Raw genomic sequence first — 26,151 nt, 5'->3', positions numbered from 1 at the left:
TTTAACAGTGTCACTATATTCCATGCACTTTCTAAATCATTCTAGAATGTAATTATCACATCTGCTCTTAGCAAATATGTATAGAGATCTCCAGCAAATTTGTTGCTGTGTGTGCTAAAGTAATAGTCAAATAAAGAGCGAAAACTACTACTTTGTCACAATACGAATATTCCTAATTCATGTCACGGCCTCATTTTAAATCACCAAGTGAAATTTAAATCTCAACATTTTCATCTTTTCCTTAAACATTTTTTTCAGACTTTGTGATTATTCTAAATGTTAAGGCACAGAACATAAATGTCCTACTGAAAAGTAAAGACAAACTGACAAACTTCTCTAAAAAGATCATACAGTCATCTGAATTTGCCTAGCTCAACAACCTTTATCTAAACAGAGTCAGACCCTAATAATACTTAGTAAACCAGTGGTAAAAACTTACGGGAGGGAAAGACTGTAGAAGGAGTTTTCGGAGGCTTGGAAGAAATAAGATAACAATTTTTCACTGAAGACTGTCTTAAGGATAAGATGATGGGACACAAGAGACAGATAATCTACATGACCTGGGGTTAGTAGTAATAAAATGGGTTACAAACAGGTGAGGTCAAGATAAAAGGTAACGAGAGTGATGGGACTACAATGTGTCGTGCTCAAAAATGTGAAAGACACAAATACAATAACCAAAGTCTATATATTAAGACTAGTAGACTGTAAAGCTTATGATCACCATAGTTGGCTATTTATACATATTACCTCAAATGTACAGGGTATATGAATACCCTATTTCCATTTCGACAGTCACAGTATTTGTGTCTAATTATTTTAACACAGATTATTCACACAAATTATAATAATAAAGTTTATGCCAAACCATGGGCACACTGATATGAAATAACTGCTCAGTAATTCATCAAAAGAACCTACTGGAAATTTAGGCAAAATTTCTCTCCAAAAATAAAAACACCCATTTTCCTATATCTACAGGGATTAGATTCTCGAGAGAATCATCATGAGTGCTAATTTTTCCGACTTTGAATATTTATGCAAAAGTTTCCAAGTCATTTAGTAATATACACACCACTCATGCATAGGTAAACAAAAATGCTGGATAAGGTATGTTCTGCTAATATTTAGACAAAAAAGATTACACTGATAGAATAGGAGAGAGAAGGCCATTTAAATATAAGTGAATTTATATGTAAACCTTTTGAGTCCAGAAACGTATGGTAATATCACACACCACTCAAGCATCAAAAGTATTGTTTTTTTTTTAATTTAAATATTCACTTACACTTCCTCACTATATCATGTGCATCATAAAGAAATTGTAATAATTAGGTCTTATGTTTTGCTACTAAGGGTTTTGAGTTTTAAAATTTGTGCAATTCTTACTCTACTAAAAAATCTTTTCTGGGCTTGGCCGTGTCGCTCCGTGAAAATAGATTTTTCCTACGTCAAAATCCCTTTTATCTTGTACCCATGCAACTGAATATAAAGACAGAAATTAGATTACTCTATCGCTAGTTTGAGCGCTGGTGTGAAAACTACAAACGGCCTTTTTACAACAGATGCTTCTTGAAATACTCCTTTGGTCCATACACAATTGAATACATTTACACACACTGTTACAACTCGCCCATTCACCACCATGTATGAATTTATTTCTCTCAAGTTTATTCATGTGAGAGAGAGAGAGAGAGAGAGAGAGATAGTTCACATTTGTGACTGAGTAACAAAGTGGTTGGTGCATATCTGCAGAGAGTTACTGAGCAGTCATTCAATTCAGATAAAAAAAAAATTAGTAGGTAAATAAAAATTATGAAAAACTTTTATCACGAAAAAACAAATAGTGCCTGAGATTAAGCAATAATCTTTCAAAGATTTCAAGATAATGGAACTCTACTACAAGAAATACTAGTATACCATACGTACTGAAAACTGAAAATCTAAACGTGAACTTACGATATGGTCCTGATATTTGTTATGACATATTTGATTCTAAAAGGGTAGTCTTTAACTTTATTCTAAAACATTATCTTTTATATATATTTACACTAACTACAGACACAATACCCTTGATCTCTTTAAAGCATACACTCATTAACCTCATGTAATTGCATTATAAAGGTGAGCCAGAAAAATTGTCATTATTCTAAAGTGCATTGCATGAAATAACTTTTAAATATATATCTGGCAAAATAACCTATTTTCTATTTATATTTTATGTAAGCACTTTTAAATCTGAGTATATACTGTATACTGTATTTAAGTCTGTATTTAACAGGAACACATCAAACTACATACCGTAGATCAGATTACACTCACAAAGCAACTCAAGTCTAGCAGTGTCTTGAATTAAAATTTAAATACACATGACATAACAATTACATAATTAGATGAAAACAATTGTAACTTAATGGCAAATAATATTCTTATATTGATTTTTTTCCATTACCTTGTAAAGAGTGCTTAGTAATTCAAAATTAGTTAACAGTGCATAAAAAACATTAGTTTGAAGGCAAAAACTGCAAGAAGGAAAAATGAAATAGTTAGAATATAACAGTAATGAATACCTATAAACTTTGCTAAAATACTAGCCAACAAAACTGATGCAAATGCTTAAAATGTTTAAAAAAAATAAAGGGAACCACTTAAAGCAGATATGAAAATTCAAAGCAACCTCTACAAAAATGGCACATTAGAAGGATATATAAAAAGACTGCCCTTTGTACTGGTCAAACTTGCTTGCTTTCAGTGATTGAGGCTAGGCTAACTGAGCACCAATTAACTCAGTTGAAATAGCACCAAGTCATTTTTCTCTGTCATTTTTTAATTAACATGAAATTATACGTTTGCTCAGTTTATGGACATTTCTAAACTGGTTATGTGAAATGGACAGAATAAAGTAGAAAACAAAATAAGTAAATCAGCTTTATATCTTGTGCTCTAAATATTGAAGCTCCCACAAAACTAATAGAGAAGTTATTAATTTCAACTCTACTTGACAAGAAGATAAAAATGAAACACTGCAAACTTCTGAAAATATATTGCGATCCTTTCAGTTATTCCATCTCTGACTGCAATATAACGGCGATGAGAAACTGCAAAAGCCAGTGAGTACATTTGAAAGTAAGTTGATATCGAATCATGTGCAATACTCAAGTCATGATGGTGTAGATGGAACAATGATTGTTTATAAGGATGATGGAAGAAAGGAAGTGATCAATTCATACAGGTATTTGGCAGTAACATAACACATGATGTTAAGATGAAAGAAGAGGACAGCCACAGAATGCATGAAGCAAGAATGACAAAGTACAGCATGGGCAAAAGAATAGAAAGAGACTTAGAGTTACTGTGAGAAACAAAGTAGGACTGTTTGAAAGGGCTGTGGAAATGTTAAAGCTCTTGAGATGAGCTGTTTACAAAGTGGTACAGTATCTGTAGCATTAGGATTAAAAAGGAAGGAATGCAGTTACACGTAGAAGTGGTAAAATTGTAGGTGAGAAGATGGATCAGTGATTTGAGAAGGTAAACATGGAAAGAATGGAGGATATGTTGGTGAAAAGTGTAAAATCTGTTAGGATGGAAGAGACAAAATTTGGTAACCATTGTATTAGACAATCCTGAATCAAGGATACTGTAACAATTTGATATTTGCTCGATATATATAAAACTTAGTTTTGATTAAAACAAATTCTAATATATTCTAGAATAATCTTTTTACAATTTTCTTTCAGTGATTTAAAACTGATTAATGATCATGTTATATAAAATAGATTATACAAGCTGAGAATTCATATTCGGAATCAGCACTGTGTTGTGCACACTTTTTATCTTTCTTCATTATTGTATTAGGCTTATATAACTTATTATGGTTGTTCATCATGTTTTATTTTTTATAATTGTCGCTAATGCATTGAGACATACATCCTTTTTTGAAAAGGAGGTATCTTTAACTGTTCTCATCTTTACTCTGTCCGTTACACATCAGTCAGAGGAAGTTCGGGCTAAACCACTGTCTACAATCACAAGGTGAAAGCAAGAATATGACAACTACAAAGGTCAATGTGGTTAACAGAATTAGATGGCCACAGCTGTGGATGAGGGTCTAGGTAGCAGGACCGAGTTGGCTGGAGCATCACCTTCTCCTTCGCTTGTGCTGCCTCGCCTTCAGCAACCTGTGTCTCACTCTGAGCTTGGGCACGTCTTCCCAAAGTGTTCATCATCACAGCCATGACGTTTTCGTGAACACACAGAATGCGAATGAGGTCAGGGTGTTGGAAGAACAGATGGTTGTTCACCAAAGTCCTGAGATATAAAAGATTATGAATCACCAATAGGCTTAAACTTGACTTTAACTACAATAAAAAAATAAAAATAAAAAAACACAGCAAGTATAAACTATTTCTGCAAAACCTTGAAAAGAATTACATTTTGAATTGAATATTTTATGAATGATAAAGATGGTATTAAGGTTCAATTTGATGGCTTAAAACAGCTTACTCATCAGTTTATCACTTCAACAGAAATTACTATGCATTTTGATGCTCCTACTGAGCATCAAAGTACTATAAAGGAAGAAAGGTCGGATTTCCAGAAATGTTAAGTGACATATACTGTATATTTTTTGTTGATATAAAGACAGCCATTGAGTTGTGTGCTCCAAAATCACTAAATTTTCCTGGAAAAGGTTGACTGAAACAACGCAGATACTATACGTATAATATGGTATTGTTTGCTGCGGGAATCTGCCTAAACAAAATGGTCTAAGAACACAATTTGAGGGGTGAAGTACAAGCCTTGCTTCCACCAAAGGAGGATTCATGTTACACACTGTCTCATACAATCCTTTCTTGATTTTTCAAAACAAATACACATTGCTGTAACGGCCAAATTCCCCGCCATTGTATGTTCCCAATCTAAGATGGTTCCTGCTACTGCATGAATATTATACATTAGTGAAATAATGGTTGTATTTTGTAAGAAATAAGAAAAAAATAAATCCACTCTTCTTAGCAAAGATAAACACATCCACAAATCTTCCCTTCCAAGTTTATTAAGGCACCATGTGAAATGTATGTTACCTGCACAATCAAAAACAAAATCATGATCCCATATAAATATAAAGGATAAACTGCAATCCTATATTCTCTAACAACGGTTAAAAAACTAAATACACACCACAAGAGTTCTCGCATGAGTTCCTCCTCTTCTTGTGACATCTGGACAGGAAGAAGTGCTCGGACCTTGCTGAGACACAACCACAAAGTTCCAACATCCTTTGAAGTCTGGCTACTGATGACATATGTCTTTTCAAGAGCTGCCATAAGTTCACCCACACTATTGTACTGGCGAAGTAACAGGCTGGAATGGGTTAGAAACTCAGCTGAATTCATTCCTTTATTCTCAGTGTTAGAGTTTTCTAGCTTGGAACATTATTTGTAAGTATACTTTAGGAAATATATAAAGTTAAAAACATAACTAGTATATAATTCACAATTTTAAAAATGTAACGGCAATGCAAAACCCAAAAGACTTCATTCTCCATGCTACAGTAAATTGGTATTTTGAAAAGAGATGGTTTCTGACTATTTGACCTCCGCTTTTGAATGTGCTACTGCAAATAACAGCTCTTCATTCTAAATAGTAAGTTACAAATATTTATGAATTAAGAAAAACTGATCTTTTTTATTTTATATACTTAGCTATGATATGCAGTATATTTTTGTTCTATTTCTTGTCATTGGATATCTTTCAACGTAAAACTTCTTATTGAATCACAGTTTACCTGAACATTTCCCTAATCAGAACTGGTGTTTCAATAAAGGTCTCAGCGGCCCACCACACAATGGTTTCAACCAGCACCTTCTTGAACTTGTCCGGACAATCCAGTTCAGCAGGCTCTGCAGGTGGCGCTTCAGGGGCTTCCTCTTTGCTTCCACTCAGAATGCTGAGGACCTTTGACACAACACCCTTGGAGTCATCTGCAGGTGTTTCCTGTCATCATGATCAACAAAATCTTTGTGAGAGGCAAATTATGCACATGAATTCATGACAAGGTAAAGATCAAACTATAAATTAGATCATACAGCTGCACATATGACTGGAAATGGTTAAGTTAAAAAAGATAATCTGGAAGAGAGTTCAGGACAGCAAAGACACTACACTGACATGAAGTTTGCATTATCATCCAAGATTTTTTTCATCAAATGCAATATTACTATGTATTATTATCATTATCATATAAAAGTTTTATGATAATAATTACAAGAGATTTTATATCTATTACTAGCATGTACCAGAATTTCATTGATCTCCATCAAAATTGTTATCATAATTAATTTTGAGAATGACAAAAATACAAATACATACATAATGCTGAATAAATTACCCCTCTTTCTCTCACTTTTGTTATCAAGAGTTTGAGTACTACTGTATAATATACAAACCTCTGAACCACCTTCCTCCTCCCCACCACCTGGAATCTTGGCTCTGCTCATGAGGTAGTCATGAAACTCTACCAGTTTATTCCTGAGCTCTTCACAGCATGGAGATTCTTCCATTTCTTCATCTGTCAAGTTTTTAAAACCCAGAATTGCATTCATCTGCTCTCTGGGTGGACAACGGAACTCACGGGTCTTCTTGGCAGCAACAGAAGAAGGTAAGTCGGACTGCTTAATCTCAATGTAACGACGAAGTTGGTCCTGTTGAATCTGTTGAAGAAAAATAAAACTGAATATAAGCCACACAATCAATTACTAGAATATTTCACCAAGTAATTACTAGAACATTTTACCAATCAACTACTAGACTATTTTACCAATCAATTACAAGAATATTTTACAACACCTTCCATGGCCTCCAAGGTGTAAGGTTCATGTATCACAGTATGTAGTGTGGAGCTGAAAATTCTTATTGCAGTATATTCCTACTGAACTTCATGTAAATATAACAATTTGTCGAAAATTGTATTTTTCGTAACTATACAAACCTGAGGTCCTTTACAATAGGAAGGTACTTAGCGGCACCTGAACCGGTCATAAGCTTTTCAAACAAGGGGTTCGGTAGTTAACTACTTGTCCGGCAGTTAGCGGTACGCTCGACTGCGAGGCGAGGAGTCACTTTGCTTGAGGCCCAGGAAATGCAGAGTGAGGGGTGGCATAAGGTGGGACTACATGTAAAGGACCTCAGGTTTATATAGTTAGGAAAAATACAATTTTCGACAAATTGTTATTTGTTCCGATACGTAATACAAACCCTAGGTCCTTTATGATCGGAAGACTCACTTATTGGAGGGTGGAATCTGAGTCTTATGAACAGACTGGTGTTCGTCCTACCTTGGATTCCCTCCCTGGACGTAAGTGCAGAGGGAGGGATCCTAGCCTCTGCCCAGCTGATCGGGGTGTGCACTGTAGGATCAGAGGTCAGACTTCTGGACCAAATTATAAGAGGGAGGCAAGCGTACCTCTTATAATTAGCAAAAGCAAGAACTAGTTCCTATTTCAAGAGCCAAAGTAAAGTTATGGGTTTGTCTCTTGTTGGCTTCCACTCTCCCCCTCGTTGGGGAGTGGTGGATAAACACTTCTATCCCTACTGAAAGGGATAGAATGAGTCTCGGTTGTGTAACTTACCTGCATCGGCCTCCTGTTCAGCGTAGTGACGACTGTGGCCCTCTGCCCACAGGTAGAGGAAGAATGGAGGAGGAAGAGAAGCCAGTCATACTCTCTTTCACTCGTCCATACATAGTCACACAAGGATACGATGATGTTCTGTCAGCTCGGGTGCTGGGTAGACTACACAACTTGTTGAGCAGCCACCACAGGTCCCAAGGAAAAGGTGTTCAAGGACCTGTGGGTGATATCCCAAAGGTAAAAAGAAGTGAAGGTGGTCTGATTGGCCCAAACCCCTGCCTTCAGAACCTGTGCCAGGGAGAAGGTCTTGCGGAGTGCAAGGGTTGGACCAATACCTCTGACTTCGTGGGTTCTTGGACGAAGGGTACGGTTTTCATCACTGTCAGCTGTCTCGTAAGCCCTCCTGATCACCTCACGCAGCCAGAAAGAAAGAGTGTTCTTGGAAACCTCTTCCTTGGTAACACTGGTGCTAATGAAGAGGCGTCGGCGCTCAGGCCTGAGGTGCTGAGTTCTCTTCAGATAGCGCCGTAGCGCCCTCACAGGACAAAGCAGCATCTCATCCGCATCATTATCGGTGAAATCCTTCAGGGAGGGGATCGTGAAGGACTCAAACCGGTCGTCAGGGACCGAAGGATTCTGAGTCTTTGCTACGATGTTCGGGAAGAAATCGAGTGTCAAGGATCCTCATCCCCTGGAATGCTTAACGTTGAAGAGGGTCTTGAGGGTCAGATCCCTGGCTGATGACTCTTGGAGTGGCTCGAAGGGTCTGCGAGTCAAATTCCTAAGGACGAGAGTCACATCCCACCCCGGGGGCCTGAGTTCCCTGGGTGGGCAAGACCTCTCGAAGCTCTTCATCAGGAGGGAGATCTTAAAAGAAGAGGAGATATCCACACCTCACAGTTTAAGGACTATGGCCAGGGCGGCATGTAGCCCTTAATTGCGGAGACGGAGAGGAGCTTCTCTTGGCGAAGAAAGACGAGGAAATCCACTACCTGCTGAAGAGAGGCTCTGAGAGGAGAGAGACCCCGTCCACGACACCAACCACAGAAGACGGACCACTTCCCCTGATAGACAGCCGCAGAGGACTGTCTAAGGTATCCGGCCATCTCTGTGGCTGCGCTGCGAGAAAAGCCTCTCGCTCGCAAGAGATGGTGGATAGAAGCCAGCCGTGAAGACACAGGGACTCGACGGATCGGTGGTACTGTTCCACGTGTGGCTGGCACATAAGGTTGTGCCAGGGGGGAATCTCTCTCGGCTCTCCAGCAACCAGAGCCAGCAGGTCTGGATACCAAACGGCTTGAGGTCATTTGGACGCCACCAGGATCATCCGAAGGTTCGCAGTGATCAGTGCCCTGCTGATCACTTTGCGAATCAGACCGAACAGGGGAAAGGCGTAAAAGAAGAGGTTGTCCCACGAATGCTGAAGGGCGTCCTCTGCGGCTGCCCATGGGTCCGGCACGATCGAGTAGAAAACCTGGAGTTTTCTGTTGTGCCGGGTGGTGAACAGATCCACGACTGGGCGCCCCCACAGGTTGAACAGCCTTTCCGCCACGTCTGGATGAAGGGACCACTCGGTTCCTATCACCTGATCCCGACGACTGAGCTTGTCGGCTACCACATTCCTCTTGCCTGGAATGTAGCAAGCCGACAACTCTATTGAGTGTGCCGCGGCCCACTCGTGCACCTGCAGTGTCAACTGGTGCAACGGGAGGGACACTAGACCCCCTTGCTTGTTGACATAGGCCACTACTGTGGTGTTGTCGCATATCAGCACCACCGAGTGTCCCACCAGACGGTCCCAAAACTCTTGGAGAGCAAGGAACGCTGCCTTGAGCTCCAGGACGTTGATGTGAAGGTGCTTTTCGCGATGGTCCCACACACCTGCAGTCAGCAACTCCTCCAGGTGTGTGCCCCATCCCTCGGTCGATGCGTACGAGAAGAGAAGCATCTCCGGGGGGGGAGTGCAAAAAGGCACGCCTCTTATGAGGTTCCTGTTGTCCAGCCACCAGGCTAGGTCATGCCTCACCTCCTCTGTGAGGGACACGGGGAAGAAGGGAGGGTCCCTTGCCTGTGACCAACACTCCTTTGGTCTCCACTGAAGTGACCGCAGGTGAAGACGCCCGTGAGGGACTAGCTTCTCGAGAGACGACAGGTGGCCGATCACGACTTGCCACTGCTGAGCCGGTTGCTCCTGTTGAGACAGGAACTGTCTTACTGCCTCCCTGAATCTGCTGATCCGCGAATCTGCGGGGAAGACTCGTCCTGCTGCTGTGTCGTGTGATTCACCACGATTCCCAGATCGCGGCAGAATTCGAGGAGTCGATCTCTGTCCTGCAGCAACTGCGAGCGGGAGCTCGCCAGGACTAACCAATCTTCGAGATAACTCAAGAGACGTATCCCTACCGAGTGGGCCCAAGCAGACACCAGTGTGAACACTCACGTGAACACCTGTGGGGCAGTTGAGAGACCAAAACAAAGTGCCTTGAACTGGTACACCGTCCCATCGAGGATGAAGTGGAGGTACTTCCTGGAGGATTGATAGACGGGTATCTGGAAATACACGTCCTTCAAATCTACAGAAAGCATGAAGTCGTTCTCCCTGATGGAATCGAGCACCGATCGTGCTGTTTCCATCGTGAACTGAGTCTGGCGAATGAATCGGTTCAAGGGAGAGAGATCTATCACCAGGTGCCAGCCCCCCGTAGACTTCTCCACAAGGAAGTGGTGGCTGTAGAAGCCAGGCGACTGATCCTGAATGATCTCCACAGCTCGTTTGCTCAGCATGGCTTCTACTTCCTGCCGAAGCATCATGTCCTTGGTCGAGCCAGGAACGTAGGTTTGGAGATGGACCGGGTTGGAGGTGAGGGATGGCCGAGACTCGAAGGGTAGTAAATATCCCTCCCAAAGAATGTTTACTATCAAGGTCTCTGCACCATAGCGCTGCCAGGTTGCCCAATGGCTCACCAGGCACCCCCCCACTTCTGGCAGCAGGTGTGGGGGAACGCCATCCCTAGCGTTTCCCATCTCTCTTCGACTTCTTACCTGCCCCCCCTCGTGAGAAGAAGGGCTGGGAGGAGGGCTGGTGACGGTCGCCCCTAGAAGAAGTTGAAGGCAGAGCCTTTCCTTTGGGCTTCGATGATATGATCGTCTTGGCCACAGAGGAAGCGCTAACCAAGCTCTTAGGTTTGGCCGCAGTAACTCGAGGCTGCCCAGACGCCTTCGAGACTGCATGGTGTACTTAACGGTCACTGTCATCAGTGCGCCGTCTTTCCACCTCTCCTAGGAAGAGAGAGGAGCAGCTCTGCACCGGTCCGTTGCGAAGACCCAGAGCCGCCTCACGCCCGGCCGCCTTGGTCACTTGGGTGAGAACAGCGTCTCTACGCCGGAGAACCAGGTTGGCCCACAGGTTGGCCGTCTGGTGGGCCAGGTAGGCGATAGCCCTACCCCCAGACTGGCACAGTCTCACGAAAGCCAGGTCTCCTTCAGGAGTGATGTTCCCTAAGGAAGCCGCAGTTTTCGACACTGTGAGGGACCACAGGTCGAGCCATAAGACTGCTTGGAAGGCTGCCATTGTGGTAGACTCCAAGGCAAGTGCCTCCTGCAGAGACACCCCCGGAGTTAGCCTGGCTAGCTCCGGGTTAACCTGTTTGGGCGGCAGAGGGTCCTCTGAAGGCACATAAAAGCGCCTCTGTTGCGGTAGAGGTAGAGGAAGGAGCTTAGCGGACCTACTGGACCGAAGCGAACCCTCCTGGCCCAGCACGCTGTCAGCCAAAGCTGATCGCGGCAGACCCAATGCCATCCTGGGTTCCTTCTTAGGTCCCCAGAACGCCTCCAAGTCCGATGTGAGTTCAGTAGGTGGGAGCAGCGATCCTTCTCCGAGGTCGTTGTGCTGACGGATCAGCACAATTACCTCCACGAACGACCTCTGGATCTCGGGAGTGACTGCATCCTTCCAACGAGAATGCCTCCCAAGAACCTCCTCCTTCCACAGGAGGAACCATGACAGACCCCTCCTTGTCTCCTCCTACCACTTGCGCGTACGACCTGGTTGGTCCGAGGACTGTGCCAGGTTCGTAGGGCGTCGTGGCGGGATCTTGAGGGGCGCGCCCTTCATGATCGCTTCTGATCACCTCGCTCTTTCCGGTAAAGTGCGAGGAAGTTGAAGGGATCGGAGAGGCAGACCTGACACTCCCCCAGCGCCCACCAGCAGAGCCGGTGTGCTGAGGGGGCTGCAGGCGATCGTCAACCAGCGGTGGCGATCGGTCTGCAGGCCTGGTCGAATGGCTCTCCCGGGGAGAGCAGCTGGACCGAGAACAGCGGCGCCGGTCCCGAGTATCAGAAGAGCTGCTGCTGGTTCCCCTCTCCGCCCGGTCCCAGTAGGAGCAGCGGTCGGGGGACCTGCAGAGTCCACTGTCGCGGTGTGAGCTAGGCCTATCCTCACAGCGCGTCACGCCGCCTGGACCAGCCGAGGCTGGTTCAGGCGACTGAGGGGACCGCTTCCTTGCCTCAGCCCGCGAGCGGTCTGGGACCGTTGCATCAACCCTGGGCACCAGCGCGTCGCCATGAGAGCAATCTCTAGTCTGATGAGAGTCGCCCGAGCGACTCCCTCCAGTCTTCTGCCGTGCCTGGATCCTGGCGCCAAGAGAACTCGGATGCCTGGGTCTTGGCTGTCCGGTCACCCGCAAATGAGCGAACACTCGGTGACTCTCGCGAACGAGAGGCCGAGATGGTACCTGGTGTCGAGGCAGAACCTCTGGCGCCAGGTGAGGAAGTGCCAATGCTAGCCGACACTCCTTCAGTCCCCGTCATCTTCTTCCTTGCGGAAGAAGAGACGGGGACCGTTCCCGAAGGAACAGGAGCACCGACGGAAGTCCCAACCATCCCACCGGAGCAGGACGGGCCCTTAGAAGTCTCGGCACGAGACTTCTTGAGGGGGGGAGGAGGCAGCCTTCTTCTTCTTCGGCTTGGGGGCCTTAGAAGTTGAAGGGGAAGCGGCGGCAGGCGACAATGACGAAGAAGACGATGAAACGAAGACGACACCTTCCTCCTCTTCCTCTTCCTCTTCATCAGCTTCCTCAGCACCACTGTCAGGTCTTCCATCCAAGACGGAGCCGGGGCAGTTGCCGAAGCAACAGGGCCCGACTGCACTTGTCCAGAAGGACCTGGGGTGGGAGCAGCAACACCACAAGCAGGAATGACGGCGGCAGGAAGTGGTACCAAGGCTGTAGCGCAACGAAATCAGAAACAGGAGGCGGGGCAGGAACCGCCAGCATCCTCTGCACAGGAGGTAGGTCTAGCGGTGACCTCTTGGGACACCGGAAGTCTGGGGCTGCAGCAGGAGCGGGAAAACCAGGAGGCGGTGTAGCAACGGGCAAGGAAACCTCCGGCAGCGGAGCCAGCACAGCGGCTGTCAGTGTCGCCGTGGCTACGTGCTGCGTATACACCAGGTGAGGGGGAGCAGCGTAGCCCGGCGTGGATACCATCGTGGTAGTCGTGGTGGTAGGCCCGTGCGTAACCGGCGTAGCCCCTCTCGCCAGATGACTAAGCAGCCCCTGGAACATCAGTGTCCCTTGCAGCCCCTGGAACGTCAGTGTCCCTTGCAGCCCCAGCGAGTACCAGGCCCTACCGAGATCTTCGCCTGTGGTCAGCAAGTCTGAGGGAGGAAAAGTCGGGTAGATTAGTGTCACCGCTCGCCCGGGGGGGATAGTTCCCAGCCCGAGCGAACAGAGGACCCCGAGTACAACTGGATGTCAGGGTATCTCGCCCCCTCCTCTACGCTCAAATGATCGAGGGAGGAGAGGGAGCGAGAAACCAACCCCCCCCCCCCGAAGGGGAAGGAGCCATACGAGGGAGCTGAGCCGGAGGGAGAAAGGAGGAAGACAAATCAGTGACCAAGGGCGTAGCCGGGGAGTCCTCTGATGACTCCTTAGCAGGCTTCCGCAGCTTCTTCCTCCCCCCGTAGCACTCCCACTGCGCCTCTGACCAAAAGAAACACGTATCACAAGTCTCGGCGCGAGAGCATTCACGCCCTCGACACTGAGCACAAAAATCATGAGGATCTACCTCCACAGAAGAGCGGAAAGCCCCACACTTACAGCCCCCAATACCCGGACATAGTCTACGGTTGATGGGGGGGTGGGGGGGCTTCTCCGGCTCTTGTTGCATAATTTCCATAAAAATGAAAACCAAAACAGACACGCACTTACTTTGTACTTGCAACACACACAAGTAAAAGAAAAAGTGAGAAAGTCTTCACACAGTGCAGAAAACAAAGCATACGACAGAAGCGGGCAGAGAGACGAAGAGCAGCATGTCCATCCATGAGCACGGCCGAAAGCAAAGTGACTCCTCGCCTCGCAGTCGAGCGTACCGCTAACTGCCGGACAAGTAGTTAACTACCGAACCCCTTGTTCGAAAAGATTACAACCGGTTCAGCTGTCGCTAAGTACCTTCCTATTGTAAAGGACCGTGGGTTTGTATACTGTATCGGAACAAATATTCAGTTTGGCATTGCTATGATGACATCTCTAATGTACACCAAGGATGCCAGTCAACATATGAGGTGGTTAGGTGCAGAGGGAGGTAAGCACCAATTAAAAACTGGAGGAATATGCAGTTGAAGTTTGGCAATATTTAACACGCAATAACTTTTGAATGAAAAGAGTTAGAAAGCTGGGGTTGGTCTTAAAAATGAGCTCATCTCTACTACTTTGTGTAAAAAAAAATTCCAATTTTTTAATATCATTGAATTTTGAATATGCATTGCCAAAAATATTTTTTTATCTAAAATAATGCATTTACTGTATATTAGGTTAAAAAACACTGATTGGCCGCGAGAACCGTGAAACAGTAAGATGCGCTCCCATTGGCTACTTGTTTCCAGCCTGTAAACAATGAGCGAGGCTGAGTGAGGCAGTGTGGGTGGTGAATACCTCTCACTGACTTGTACTTTCAGACACTCACCCAGCGCCATTGCTTGATGCAAATAGATAACTTTATTCACAAAGCGATTTTCAACCATTTTGCCAGTGTCAGGGAAGGGTTTGTGATGCGTTTTCAGAAACCAGAAAGATTGGAAAAATATATAAGGGTTTCAGAAGCCCATATGCTCAGTACAAAATGATCCAGAAACCAGCTATCTTGGATACTTCATCCCACTTCAGTGACATACAACTAAAATCAATGAAAAAAAAACATCTTGTGCCCTAACGCTCTCCTTTACTAGTACAATATTAGAGTTCACCCTGTCTCACCTCACCAACGTAGTCCATGGCAAAGGAAATGATATTCTCCACTCTGTGTCTCTTCTGTATATCCAAAAGATGGTGAAGGACATAACAAAGCTGCAGCTTCACACCCTCAGCAATCTTCATTTGCAGTAAGCCTTTCCTGTCAGCATCAGCTTCTGCAAGAGAAATGGGCAAAACATGCTTCTTTACTTAATTGTTCTTGTTTACAATATAATGACATACTGCAACATTTTCTCTCATGGAACAACTTTAAATTTTTTCCGCATTTACATAACCTTTATTTCCTTGGCATATTTTACCTGTCATCCAAAGATCATATAATTTTTTAATGAAGCAGTTTTCTTCTTACTTTAACCCCTTTACATGGCAAATACAGAGGTGAGCCACTGTGCATGGGCTAGAAACTTAATGCAAAGAGTATAGTACGTATGTACTTATGAGCATTGCTTATTCTTAATTACTGTTGTCTTTTATACAATGCTTATAAAACTTTGATAAAACTCCATTCACCCCATATTTCCTGGGGTTTAGTAAAACAAACCAGTTTTTCAAACTTTTTAAAAACTCATACAGTTTCTTCCATACTTTGGCAAAATAACCGTACTTCAAAACTTTAAAAGAAAATACTTTGCAGAGAGTTTTTGTACAGTAAGACTAATATATCAAAATTCTGAACAAAATTCCTAATCCTTACACTGACAATCAGAATTTAAATATTAGAACATTATAAAAAAAGTGCAGCTAATAGGGTCTCTGCCTAAATACCCACCACGAATATTTTATTGATGTTATTGCCTAATAGGTACGTATACAGATATTTGTCACTTTGTCTATAATGTGATTCATATTAAATTTGCTGGATAATGACTGCACTATTATTTACAAATACATAATAGAATATTAGAAGCATTATAAAGGCCCCTTTAGTACCCCGTTTTTTCATAAAACAGAATTACCCCATTTTTCATAAAACAGAATCATTTATTTGGAGAGAGTGGAATATGTATAATATTCTGTTCATGGACAATGGAAGACACTTTTGCTGCTTCCCACAAATAAATTACAACTAATTCTATCACTCCTCTATAGTCAATCAATCAGTCTTCATCAAGCCATTAACACTGAAATATTAATCCACAATATATATACAGAGAAAACTTCTGATTTTACATCAGAGCTCCCCAGTTATTTATGGCGAATTCATTAACTGTACCAAGTTTTGTGTTGATGTAACTCACCTGCATCAAACTCAGGATCCCAAGTTCGTGGGTCAATCATGATAAGCAACTTCAGGATGTCCTCATCCTGAAGTATTCCAACCAGTAGCAGCTTATCCACCAACTTTAAGAGCGGCCTGTCAAGATGTAGAGAAAGTGATTAACCAATCCATATTAGTTTTAAATCATCCATAATAAGGAACTTCAATCAGAAAAATCAGCGGCAAAATTAACTTCAAGGATTGTGACATCCACAAGAAAAACATACTATCTATTGTGAATTTTAAAATTTAATATTATCTTTATTCTCAGATAAATGAAGAACAAGGCACTGCAGCTGAAACTGTTTATAGTGTTGTAACTCCCAAAAACTACAGATGGGAATCTGACTAGTATTAGGAAGCAAGGAAATACCTCTTATTAACTAAATGGAATATCTGAATAAAGAGATGGAAGAGGGATATATACGAGACATACTATAGTATTTGGACTTGAATGCCAGAATAACACAAATATCAGATATCATAACATAAAGATAAGACCTTTCCATTGATTACTAACTAATACTAGCTACTCCCAAAAGCTTTTGATGATCATCCTAGTTTATCATCTGTGAATGTATGAAGTCCCACCTGAAGCACTGCCTCTCTTCAGTGTCAAATGCTGGTCCAACTCAGTACTACTTGTTTTCAGCCACAAGGAATTACAACTCAGTGCATACATCTTTGGAAATTCTCCAGCTCACAAAATATTAAGTGAACTCAATTAATTTTCTATCTTATCGCTGTAACTCATCTATATTCTTCACAAATCCTTTCATGTAACAAATGCTAGCTACCTCTACTAGCATTAACCCTGTTTCCATTTTATTGTATTGAAACAAAGCAATCAATCATTATTGTCTCTACTATCCTACAAGTTACTGGAACCTTATTAGACCTATCATTATCTATAGGAACAGCCAAGAGCTAACAAGCCATACACCAATCCTTTCATATATTCTCCCAATGCCCTTTCATAAACAGAGTGGGCCTTCACTGCTGTTTCACTCCTACTTGTTTAAGCAAAAACATGAGAGTGCATATACACTTAGTCACTACTTTACAACCTTGAAGATCAATAAGGCAAAAATATGATACACTTGGTCACTATTCTACACTCTTGAAGATCAATAAAGCTAATATATGATATACTTAGGCATTACTCTACACCCTTAAAGATTAATAAAGAAAAAATATGATATACTTAGTCACTGCTCTACACACTTGTAGATTAATAAAGCAAAAAATATGATACTATACTTAGTCACTACTCTAATCCTTGAAGATCAATAAAGCAAAAATAAGATACACTTAGTCACTATTCTACACTCTTGATGATCAACATAGCAATAATATGATACACTTATAGTTACTGCTCTACTCTCCCTTGAAGATCAATAAAGCAAAAATATGATACACTACATTCTTAAAATTTGCAGAACAGATGGCAAACTGCGTAATTCTGTATCCATAACCCTCCTTTACAAGCACATAAGGTTGTCTACAATTATATGAGAAAGGTATCAAATTAACTTAAAGAAGAAAAATCTTGGGAGGAAAAGGGAACAGATGGTAAAGAAATGATAAACAGCCAACGAAATAATAAACAGTAGTAAATCCTATATGGAAGCTCACACCTCACACCAATTAAATCTGAAATGATACTGTAAGCTGTAACCTAGCACATTAACTACACATCACTGACTACCAGTCAAGAACAATTTCTTTTCCTAAGCTACACATTCTGATATTGTCAAATTTTACATAAAAATAATTATGGAACACAATGAAACTGTGAGATTTTTGTTTATAGACTGCAATATTCCTTATCATCTTCATTTTTAATATAATTAAGTTTCATCTGTCCCACTGAGTAACCTTTACATACTGATTCATTTATTCACTGACAAATCAAATTGAAGTCAATGAAGCAAATTCTTTAAGATAATGAACCTGAAGACCTAGATCAACTGTTACTAAAAAATACATGAAAAAGTACTATGCCATCAACCGATACTACTAGAAAATGTAGTGATCAAATATAAAATCTGCCTTCTCCATCTTAGCACAATGCTTCCTAACAAAATAAACTTCATAAGCAAAGTGCTTCACTAAACTAAGTAGAACAATAGGAAAAAAGTAGGAATACTATTAGTACACTTACACAAAAAGATTTTCATTAGAGCCTCCGATGGGATCCCTGTTGGCCACTTGATTGGTTTTGACTGCATCACCAAGAGCAGTCATGACAAACTCTCGGGCTACATCCAGTGGGAAGTATGGCGAAGCAAGGCCCTTGATGGTTTCGATGTTGGTACTGTGGTGATGAATTTCGTGAGGTATTGGAGAAGCTAACATAGAGTGAATAGAAGCAGTTTCTATGGCACCAGACTGACTGAATCATTTACATACCATTGTATATTTAGATTTTCATGAAAGTCATAAAAAATGTTCTCAGCATACGAGATTGTCAGGTACCCAATCACAAATCACATTAAGAAACGTCAGCGGTTCATAAGAAGGATCCTCAAAAATTCCATGGGGTTGGACATTTGGCAAGCATTTTGCAGAGAATTTTAAAAGTCACGGTAACATGGTGGTATTCCAACACCAAATATTTTTTCAGTAATAAAGTGTCAGTAGTATAATTCAAAACATCTCAGTAGTTTTGAAGTATTTTTGAAAGATGAGAAGTTACGTCCATTGAAGATGAGGATCAGTGATTTTATGGCCAAATACCGAAGATGAAGTATAACAGGTCATCATTAATAAGTTGACCCGGCAGTCATGTGGCCAGACATCCAATTGCAGAGCACATAATGTGTTAGCCAATATATCCAGTTTGTTACAGTAGCCAAGGATGGAAGAAGTCACAGTTATGAAGTAGGCCGTGCACCGAAGTTGGGGCAACATTGTTCAAGCAATGGCGATCAGCATGGTTCAGGGATGGCACGGTCGACAAGGATAAAAATAAGAGAAATAAAACAAAAATGCAAATAAAAGGCTTATATTAAATAGGTGTTCATGGTAAATGTGACTGAACAGTTAAAAAAAGAAGTGACCAAGTTATATAATGGAGATACATTGGGTTTACTGTTGGAGTATGAGTCATTCTCTCCTCAAGCATCTACTGTAATCTAAATGGTTATTTTTTGGTTAAATAATATTTGAAAGCAAACCATTGTTAGTGTTTGTAATAAAGCATAATTTCATTGGTACAGGAATATTCAAGGTTTAAAAATAAATAAAAAATAAAAGCAAAAGTATCTGCCGAATATGATAAAACAATAATCTAGTAGGAAATGAACCCAATAAATTTCTTTAAAATCAGTAAAAAAAAAAAACAGGGTACAACAGAAGAGTTACTTCAAGCAAAAACTAAATCAAACTTCATTCAACAGAAAAGGACAGGAAGCCCGCCTTACGTTTCTTAAAGTTCACTTCGGTAATTTACAGCGACAACTACTAATAGCAAAGGCATTTCAAGGAGGACCTACTAACAAGTATATATGTAAAATCATTTTTGTTTCATAAATGCAAACCTATGTGGGGAAGAAGCCTAGTTCTGATCCAGTTTATAACCAAAAGAAGCACTGGTCGGATGGCAGGTAAGATCTTCCAAACTCTGGGGAGCCTCCTCCATTTCACTTCCTTTAAGTTATCATTTCTCATAAGCCTGATAAGCAAACTCGGCTGGTAAAGCTAAACAGCAAAAAAAGCTGCATGACTTTATAGAATAAAGGTGAGCGACACTAAAGCTCCTCAATTAAGAGTACCGTAAGTTTGATTTTAAGGCAAAATCATTATTTATATGTATGGCAGTCCCTCGTTATTGGAGGGGGTTCTGTTTCTGACAGCGTGACGATAACCAAAGATCGTCGATAACCAAAAATCGGCGATAATAGCTACGACCACTGGTTATTGGCGTGGATAATTGGGAATCGGAGCATATCAGTGTTGAAAAAGGGATTTTGACATAGGAAAAATCTATTTCTGGGCAAAGGACCTGTGTCGCCCAGTGAAATACGGTCTGAGCCCAGAAATCCAGTATTGTCGTTGCCACCCATAACCAGGGAATGCCTTACTGGTTTTTTACAGAAAAATTTTTATAAAGTCTAGGGAGAAATCAGACAATAGGTTGTGGGAATATTCATATTGCCCATTTTAATTGTGTACTGAGCATAAATCTAGAAGATTTGTATTACAAGGAGTTGAAAATAAGGAATATATAAATGTATTGTATATGTTACCTAATACTAAAGGCCATCTTATGAAGAAAGCAGAAGCTACTTTAACGGTAATTTCTAAAACAAATTGTACTTTAAGGGAGGTCTATTAACAACAAAACAAAATAATGCATAAATAATTATCAATGCATTGTGCAATAACTTTTAAGAAAATTCTCTACAAAATGCAGATGAGTAAGGCCTTCAGTACCAAATCCAAGGTAAAATAAATAGATAAGTAGGGTATCCAAATAAAGTTCCATACAACTGTAGAAAAATACACAGATCTTAACCACACATTAAACACATAAATTTGAAAGCTATGATTCAGTTTCACAATCAGCAAAAAAAGATACATCAACACAAGCTGGGTACTGATGTAAAAGATGAAAATTCAACAAAGGTATTGATACAGATGGCTCATGTAAAGATGAGGCAAGTTTCAACAAGCGTGACAGGGAGCTCTCCTAATGGGTTATGGTTTTATCACTCACCTAACTTCCCCAATATTTAATTCATAATGACTTGGTACAGAAAGTAAAACAAAAGGACTCACCCCGGAAAGGAAGTGGAAAATCTTACCATCCTCAAAGATTAGTATTTTTGGCTAAAGTATCAGTGAGGGCTTCTGTAAAGTAACAGGTGTGTTTTTTCATACAACCACATATGCACTCATGTGAAAAACCACAGTGGAATAACTGCAGACATGAAAAAGTCCTGAATTCTGTAATCAGTAGCAAAGTAATCTGGCAGTCATAAAGCCAGCACTAGTGCTACGTATATAATGCCAATGAATGACAAAATAGAATATCATTTAGAAACAAAAGATCAGTAGTATATTTCTCACTAATTTACCTAATAGTACTACAATATCAAAATATAATGCAAGACATCATTGCATGATTTATAAATCAATTTAGTTTAGAACTAGTTCAGTTATCAAGTCTCTCTTCCTGAAAATGTATGTGGCTGCTCCGATTGTATGAAATTCATAATTTTCAGGAATATATGTACTTAATTCCCGTTCCCCCCTTCCAAAGAAGGAATATAAATCAATTCACATTCCCCCCTTCCAAAGAGATGATAGTAAGTAGCTATGATTCAAAACAGCATAAATAATAACGTGTAAGTATGGCAGTCTTGGGTGCTATAGAAACCTTAGGTACACTAATAATAAAACTAATACTATTGTATGTAGTATTGCTTAATCTAATACATGTGAAATAAAATTCTAAGGCATCTTTGTAGCATAATAAAATAATGTTTACTACCCTAATTCTAAAACTTTTAGAAATCTATTTCACTTCAATCTATTGTTTTTAAAAAAAATTATATGGAACGGCCAACTGAATTCTTCTAAGACCACAATCAACCACAAAAAACAACTGCTAAAAACTCATCTTGTACTAATACGTTAAACTAAGTCTAATTTGGACACAAATGAAGCAAATACCAATCATACACTAATAATTTTCCATTCAAATTGCCTTCCTTGATGGCATAAGAAAAATATGAATACTCCAGTCATTATTATTAATGACCAAATAAAATATTTCCTAAATAATTGCTCAATATATCAAGAGCATTCTGAGTATCACTGCCAAAATAAATGACATGATAGTAATCAAGAAAAAACATTAATTCTATAATTTTTCTCAAATTCTAGAGGTAATATCTTGATTAAATTTGTTACATTTAATCAAGTTTGATAGTAAGATTATTTTCATGTAAAATAAGAAATTTAAGGATTACATTTAAAAAAAAAAAGGTGGAATAATTATACATACGAAATATCAGACATGGACATTATTGGACGGACAGATTCAGTGTGGGTAATAGACATTGAATTGCCCACGGTCTCATCTTGGTACATCTCCTTCAAGTTTGGACTCAATGGAACGATGAACTCATTCTGGGTCACTTCCCTGTTATTTAGAAGAAAGTACATCAGTAAAGCAATAAATGAATAAAAAATAAAGTTTAAAATGTCATTTAACAAAACTTAAAACATCTGAAACCAAATTACTACTACAATAATGTTTGCATTGTCAAAGAACACAAAAATAACAACTCACATTGTATTGGCAAAGCTTTCCAAGTGTAGGGAAATGAGGAGATTGTAGAATCCCATACGCAGAGGACCAGACATATATTCATTCTGCATGGCATACAAAAGCTGCTTCTGATCTACGTGAGAGCACAGCGTGTGAGCGGCACGGTAATTACTTTGGTAACACACTGCACAGTACAAAGCCAGTGACTGTGCATGGAAGCTTAGTAACTTCTCATATTCAATGAGTTCGAGAATGTCGATGCATCTGTCCTCCTCGGGTATATGGAGAGCGAGCATGGGCACAGCATCTTCAGCCAGCATAGACCAACCACGGATGTCAGATAGTTTTAGAGCATGGATCCTAAGGTTGATATTAGGTACCCTTGACCACTGGTTGGCCTGTCCAAAAAGAATGTGAAATAGTATTCATTTCTATTAAAACTCGCTCCAGTTTTTTATAAGATAATTTAATGGCATTAAACATCTGAACTGAAAAACATGACACAAACAGCCCAGTACAGTTTGATTAATAAAACTGGATGGAAAAGTTATCATCTACAAGGCTCATTGTATTAATTTAGCTGGATTCAATAACATCAATGAAAATCCTCCTACAAAATAACCTTCAACAGCACTGACAATATTTTAAAAATCTGCCTTTCCAATAGTCTGATTATTCTACAGCATAAACAGTTGCATAGTTGCACATCATTTTCAGATCAAATTCAGTCATAAATTACGTACCTTCAGTATCTGAACCCTGAGCCTAGGAGGCATCTGAGGAACGACATGTTTATCGCTATTCTGCAAAACGGCGGCACTGAGTGGCAATGTGGTAGGCGTTCGGCCAAGCTCAATCTGAAGGACTTCCTTGCTGGTAGGTTCTAGGAAGACACCTGGGAAGAGCTTGGTTCCTGGTTCCATGCGGTACTTGTGTCTGGTGTCCTTGCCATCGCACTGAAGTGTGATAAAGCCCGTTGACGTGTCGATGAAACACCCGATAAACATACCTTGTGAAGCTCCTTTACCACCAGCTTCAGATGTTACCTCTGCATGCAGTTCATCAGCACGGAACATATAGCAGCTGTGACGTTCTACTCTGTAATGTGGATGCAAAAAATTATTAATATACACTATACCAATGAAGATTACCTCTCAAAAATTTCCCTGACCAGTGTAACATTTAAACAGCAAAGCTCCCTGAAGAAATGCAACCAAAGCCACATCTACATAAAGCCATAATAAAAGGGTCACATGTGGAAACAAATTTATACATGTAATAAACAAATATTCTTAAAAAAAAAAAAAAAAGTGATATATAACCTGTGATTTCAAATACATCAAAATAGATTTTTTCCCGAAAGGCTGAGAATGATACTGATGACGGTGAGAAATACAATATAAATACCAAGTCACAATGTGAGATTAAGATCAAAGTCAAAGTTAGGAGAGAGAACCACAGGACGACAATCTTACTACAACAGACTAGTTTTGCTATTAGCAATCTGATAAAACTGATTTTCTTACAAACTTTATCACTGAAATAGTAGTTTCCAAGCATTATCTCTATACATTAAAATTTCCTAGTCTTTCTTAACTTGCTTTAATCTTAGTGAGATTGGTTATTTTTCTTTAAGGAAATTTCCCATCCTTTATCTAATCACCTTCTATTCCAATACAATAGTGTACTGTTTATCAACAATTTGCTGAAATAGATAGAATTTGGCATTCAGATAATGAAAGCTTTGATTAATGTACAATAAAAACAATATATTAGCCATTATCTGGTTCTAGAATGATGCAATAAAATACGAAAACATCAAAAGTATTCTTACGCGCTCTGCACAAGACCCTCCTCTGTGTATTCTTGAACAATGACGGATCGTACTTTACTCTGATCAAAGGCAGTGTCATGAATGTGGTACTGAGTAGTGACCCAACCAATGTAAACATGAGCTGGATCTTGACCAGGGAAGATCCTTACACCATAGAAGTATTCATTCATCAATTTAAGGCACTCAGGATCAAAGAGATCTTCCTCACGGATTTCTTCTCCAGCACCCTGCAAAAGGAACGGATATCATTGTGGATTTAGTACTATCCTGGGCTATGACTTGTCTAATTATTCAAAACATAAACTGTGAGATACACAGGCAAAAATTCTTTAAATTTAAATATCCAGAAACCATATTTCTTGTAAAACACATTTCCATTCCTAAACCATCTTAAATGGTGTTTCCATCATGTGGCAAGGATTCAAGCCTAATGTTTAACACTAAAAATGTGCTCTTTATATTCCTCTTATCAAGATTTTAATATTATACAGTAAATAAGTAACCACATTCATATATCATTGCTAACACAATAAATATAACATCCAAATGATATTTGAATTGACAAACTTATTACTAATCATTTCATATCTTAAGCGCTATATTCAGTCTCCTTTAACTACAAAGCATCAAGTTTTATGGCAGTATGCAGTAATCAGCAGAGGAAAAATATCTTAAGTATTAGAATTCTAAAGCACACTGTTTGTGTATTAACATTAGAATTATACAGCACACTGTTTATGTATTACACATTTTTTGTTCTTTACCTGACGTTCAGGAATAGCAGGAGGAATGAGCTTGCCATCAGCAGCATTTGACAATCTGACTGATGGGGACCTGGTCTTTTTGCCTCCATGTGGCACCTCCAAAGTGTTACCCGAGGGTTCTGGTGCCCTGCCCTTGCTTCGAGCCCTCTCTGCACTAGCATCTCGTTTCTTGCTGAAGAACCTGAAGCAAAGCAAAAGTAGAGTCATTACAGTTATAGTTAAGATTATAGCATCATATTCAGTGACCTACTTGGCAGCTGCTTTTCTGTATCAGTATCAATACATGAACTTCAAGAAATAATAAAGCAAATTAATATAAATATATGATAATAACTAAAGATTCTTTAAGTATACAAACTAAACTTCTTGATGATTGAAGACATAAAATACTGGATTTATACAGTAGTAATCTAGTTTATATGCAGTGCATTGGCTATCTTGAATACAAAAGTGATGGAGGTGAAATACCCAGTACAAAGGTTATCTCATATAATACAAGTAGGCTACAGGGCATCTTACAAGTGCCTATTGAGCCTGTCATTAAAAAAAAGTAGAAGGAAGAAACAGTACAACATGAATATAGGAGATGAAATCAGTGACAAGAACCTGGCTTTGATTTTGTCTCTTGGTTTCAAAGCACAAAAGCAAAACCATATAGAATATAAAACATATGGAAATATAACAGAAAATGATGAAAATAACACCAACATACATAATAGTACTTCTCATGATTTCACAAAAAGTAAAACATTAAACATACTGTATGTACAAATGTAAAATCCAAACGTATAACGTATAAACGGACAGCAACTTCACAGAGATAAGATTCAATGCAGAAAACTGCAGGCTCAAATTGGAAGAAAGTACGTAACCGATTTAAAAATAGTCAGTTGTACCTAAACCACTTAATATGCACAAAAAGAATATAGAATACAGGTAAAACTACAGTATTACCTCCTAAATATATCATGAATTACAATCACATGGAATGGCCACAGTATTTACATTGTAAAAATACTAAGAACCATAAGAATAAAACAATTCACATGCATAATACGCTGTCCTATCAAAACAATCCATCACAAAGTGAACCATTACTTTGATCAAATTTACTCGTATGACGTAACAAGATGC

General features: G+C 40.2%; 1 protein-coding gene across 26 annotated transcripts in view; it reads right to left on the bottom strand.

The window, feature by feature from the left end:
- LOC135205294 (ryanodine receptor-like) overlaps positions 1-26,151 on the bottom strand; it is a 339,398-nt gene that overhangs the window by 109,467 nt on the left and 203,780 nt on the right. For 21 of the 26 annotated variants that reach the window (XM_064235711.1, XM_064235691.1, XM_064235765.1 and 18 more), the window contains 12 exons: positions 25,018-25,198; positions 24,254-24,480; positions 23,163-23,517; positions 22,441-22,817; positions 22,153-22,290; positions 18,304-18,534; positions 16,120-16,235; positions 14,885-15,036; positions 6,450-6,713; positions 5,789-5,997; positions 5,182-5,364; positions 4,143-4,308 (listed from right to left, as the gene is read on the bottom strand). In XM_064235711.1, the coding sequence (XP_064091781.1) occupies positions 4,143-4,308; positions 5,182-5,364; positions 5,789-5,997; positions 6,450-6,713; positions 14,885-15,036; positions 16,120-16,235; positions 18,304-18,534; positions 22,153-22,290; positions 22,441-22,817; positions 23,163-23,517; positions 24,254-24,480; positions 25,018-25,198 (2,599 nt within the window). The remainder of the gene's footprint in view (positions 1-4,142; positions 4,309-5,181; positions 5,365-5,788; positions 5,998-6,449; positions 6,714-14,884; positions 15,037-16,119; positions 16,236-18,303; positions 18,535-22,152; positions 22,291-22,440; positions 22,818-23,162; positions 23,518-24,253; positions 24,481-25,017; positions 25,199-26,151) is intronic. The other 5 variants (XM_064235799.1, XM_064235872.1, XM_064235873.1 and 2 more) reach the window with 1 other exon arrangement.

Source organism: Macrobrachium nipponense, chromosome 24, assembly GCF_015104395.2.
Source record: "Macrobrachium nipponense isolate FS-2020 chromosome 24, ASM1510439v2, whole genome shotgun sequence".
NCBI classification, from domain to species: Eukaryota; Metazoa; Arthropoda; class Malacostraca; order Decapoda; family Palaemonidae; genus Macrobrachium; species Macrobrachium nipponense.
The sequence above is the reverse complement of the archived record's forward strand: the minus strand, read 5'-3'. Positions and strand labels throughout refer to the sequence as shown.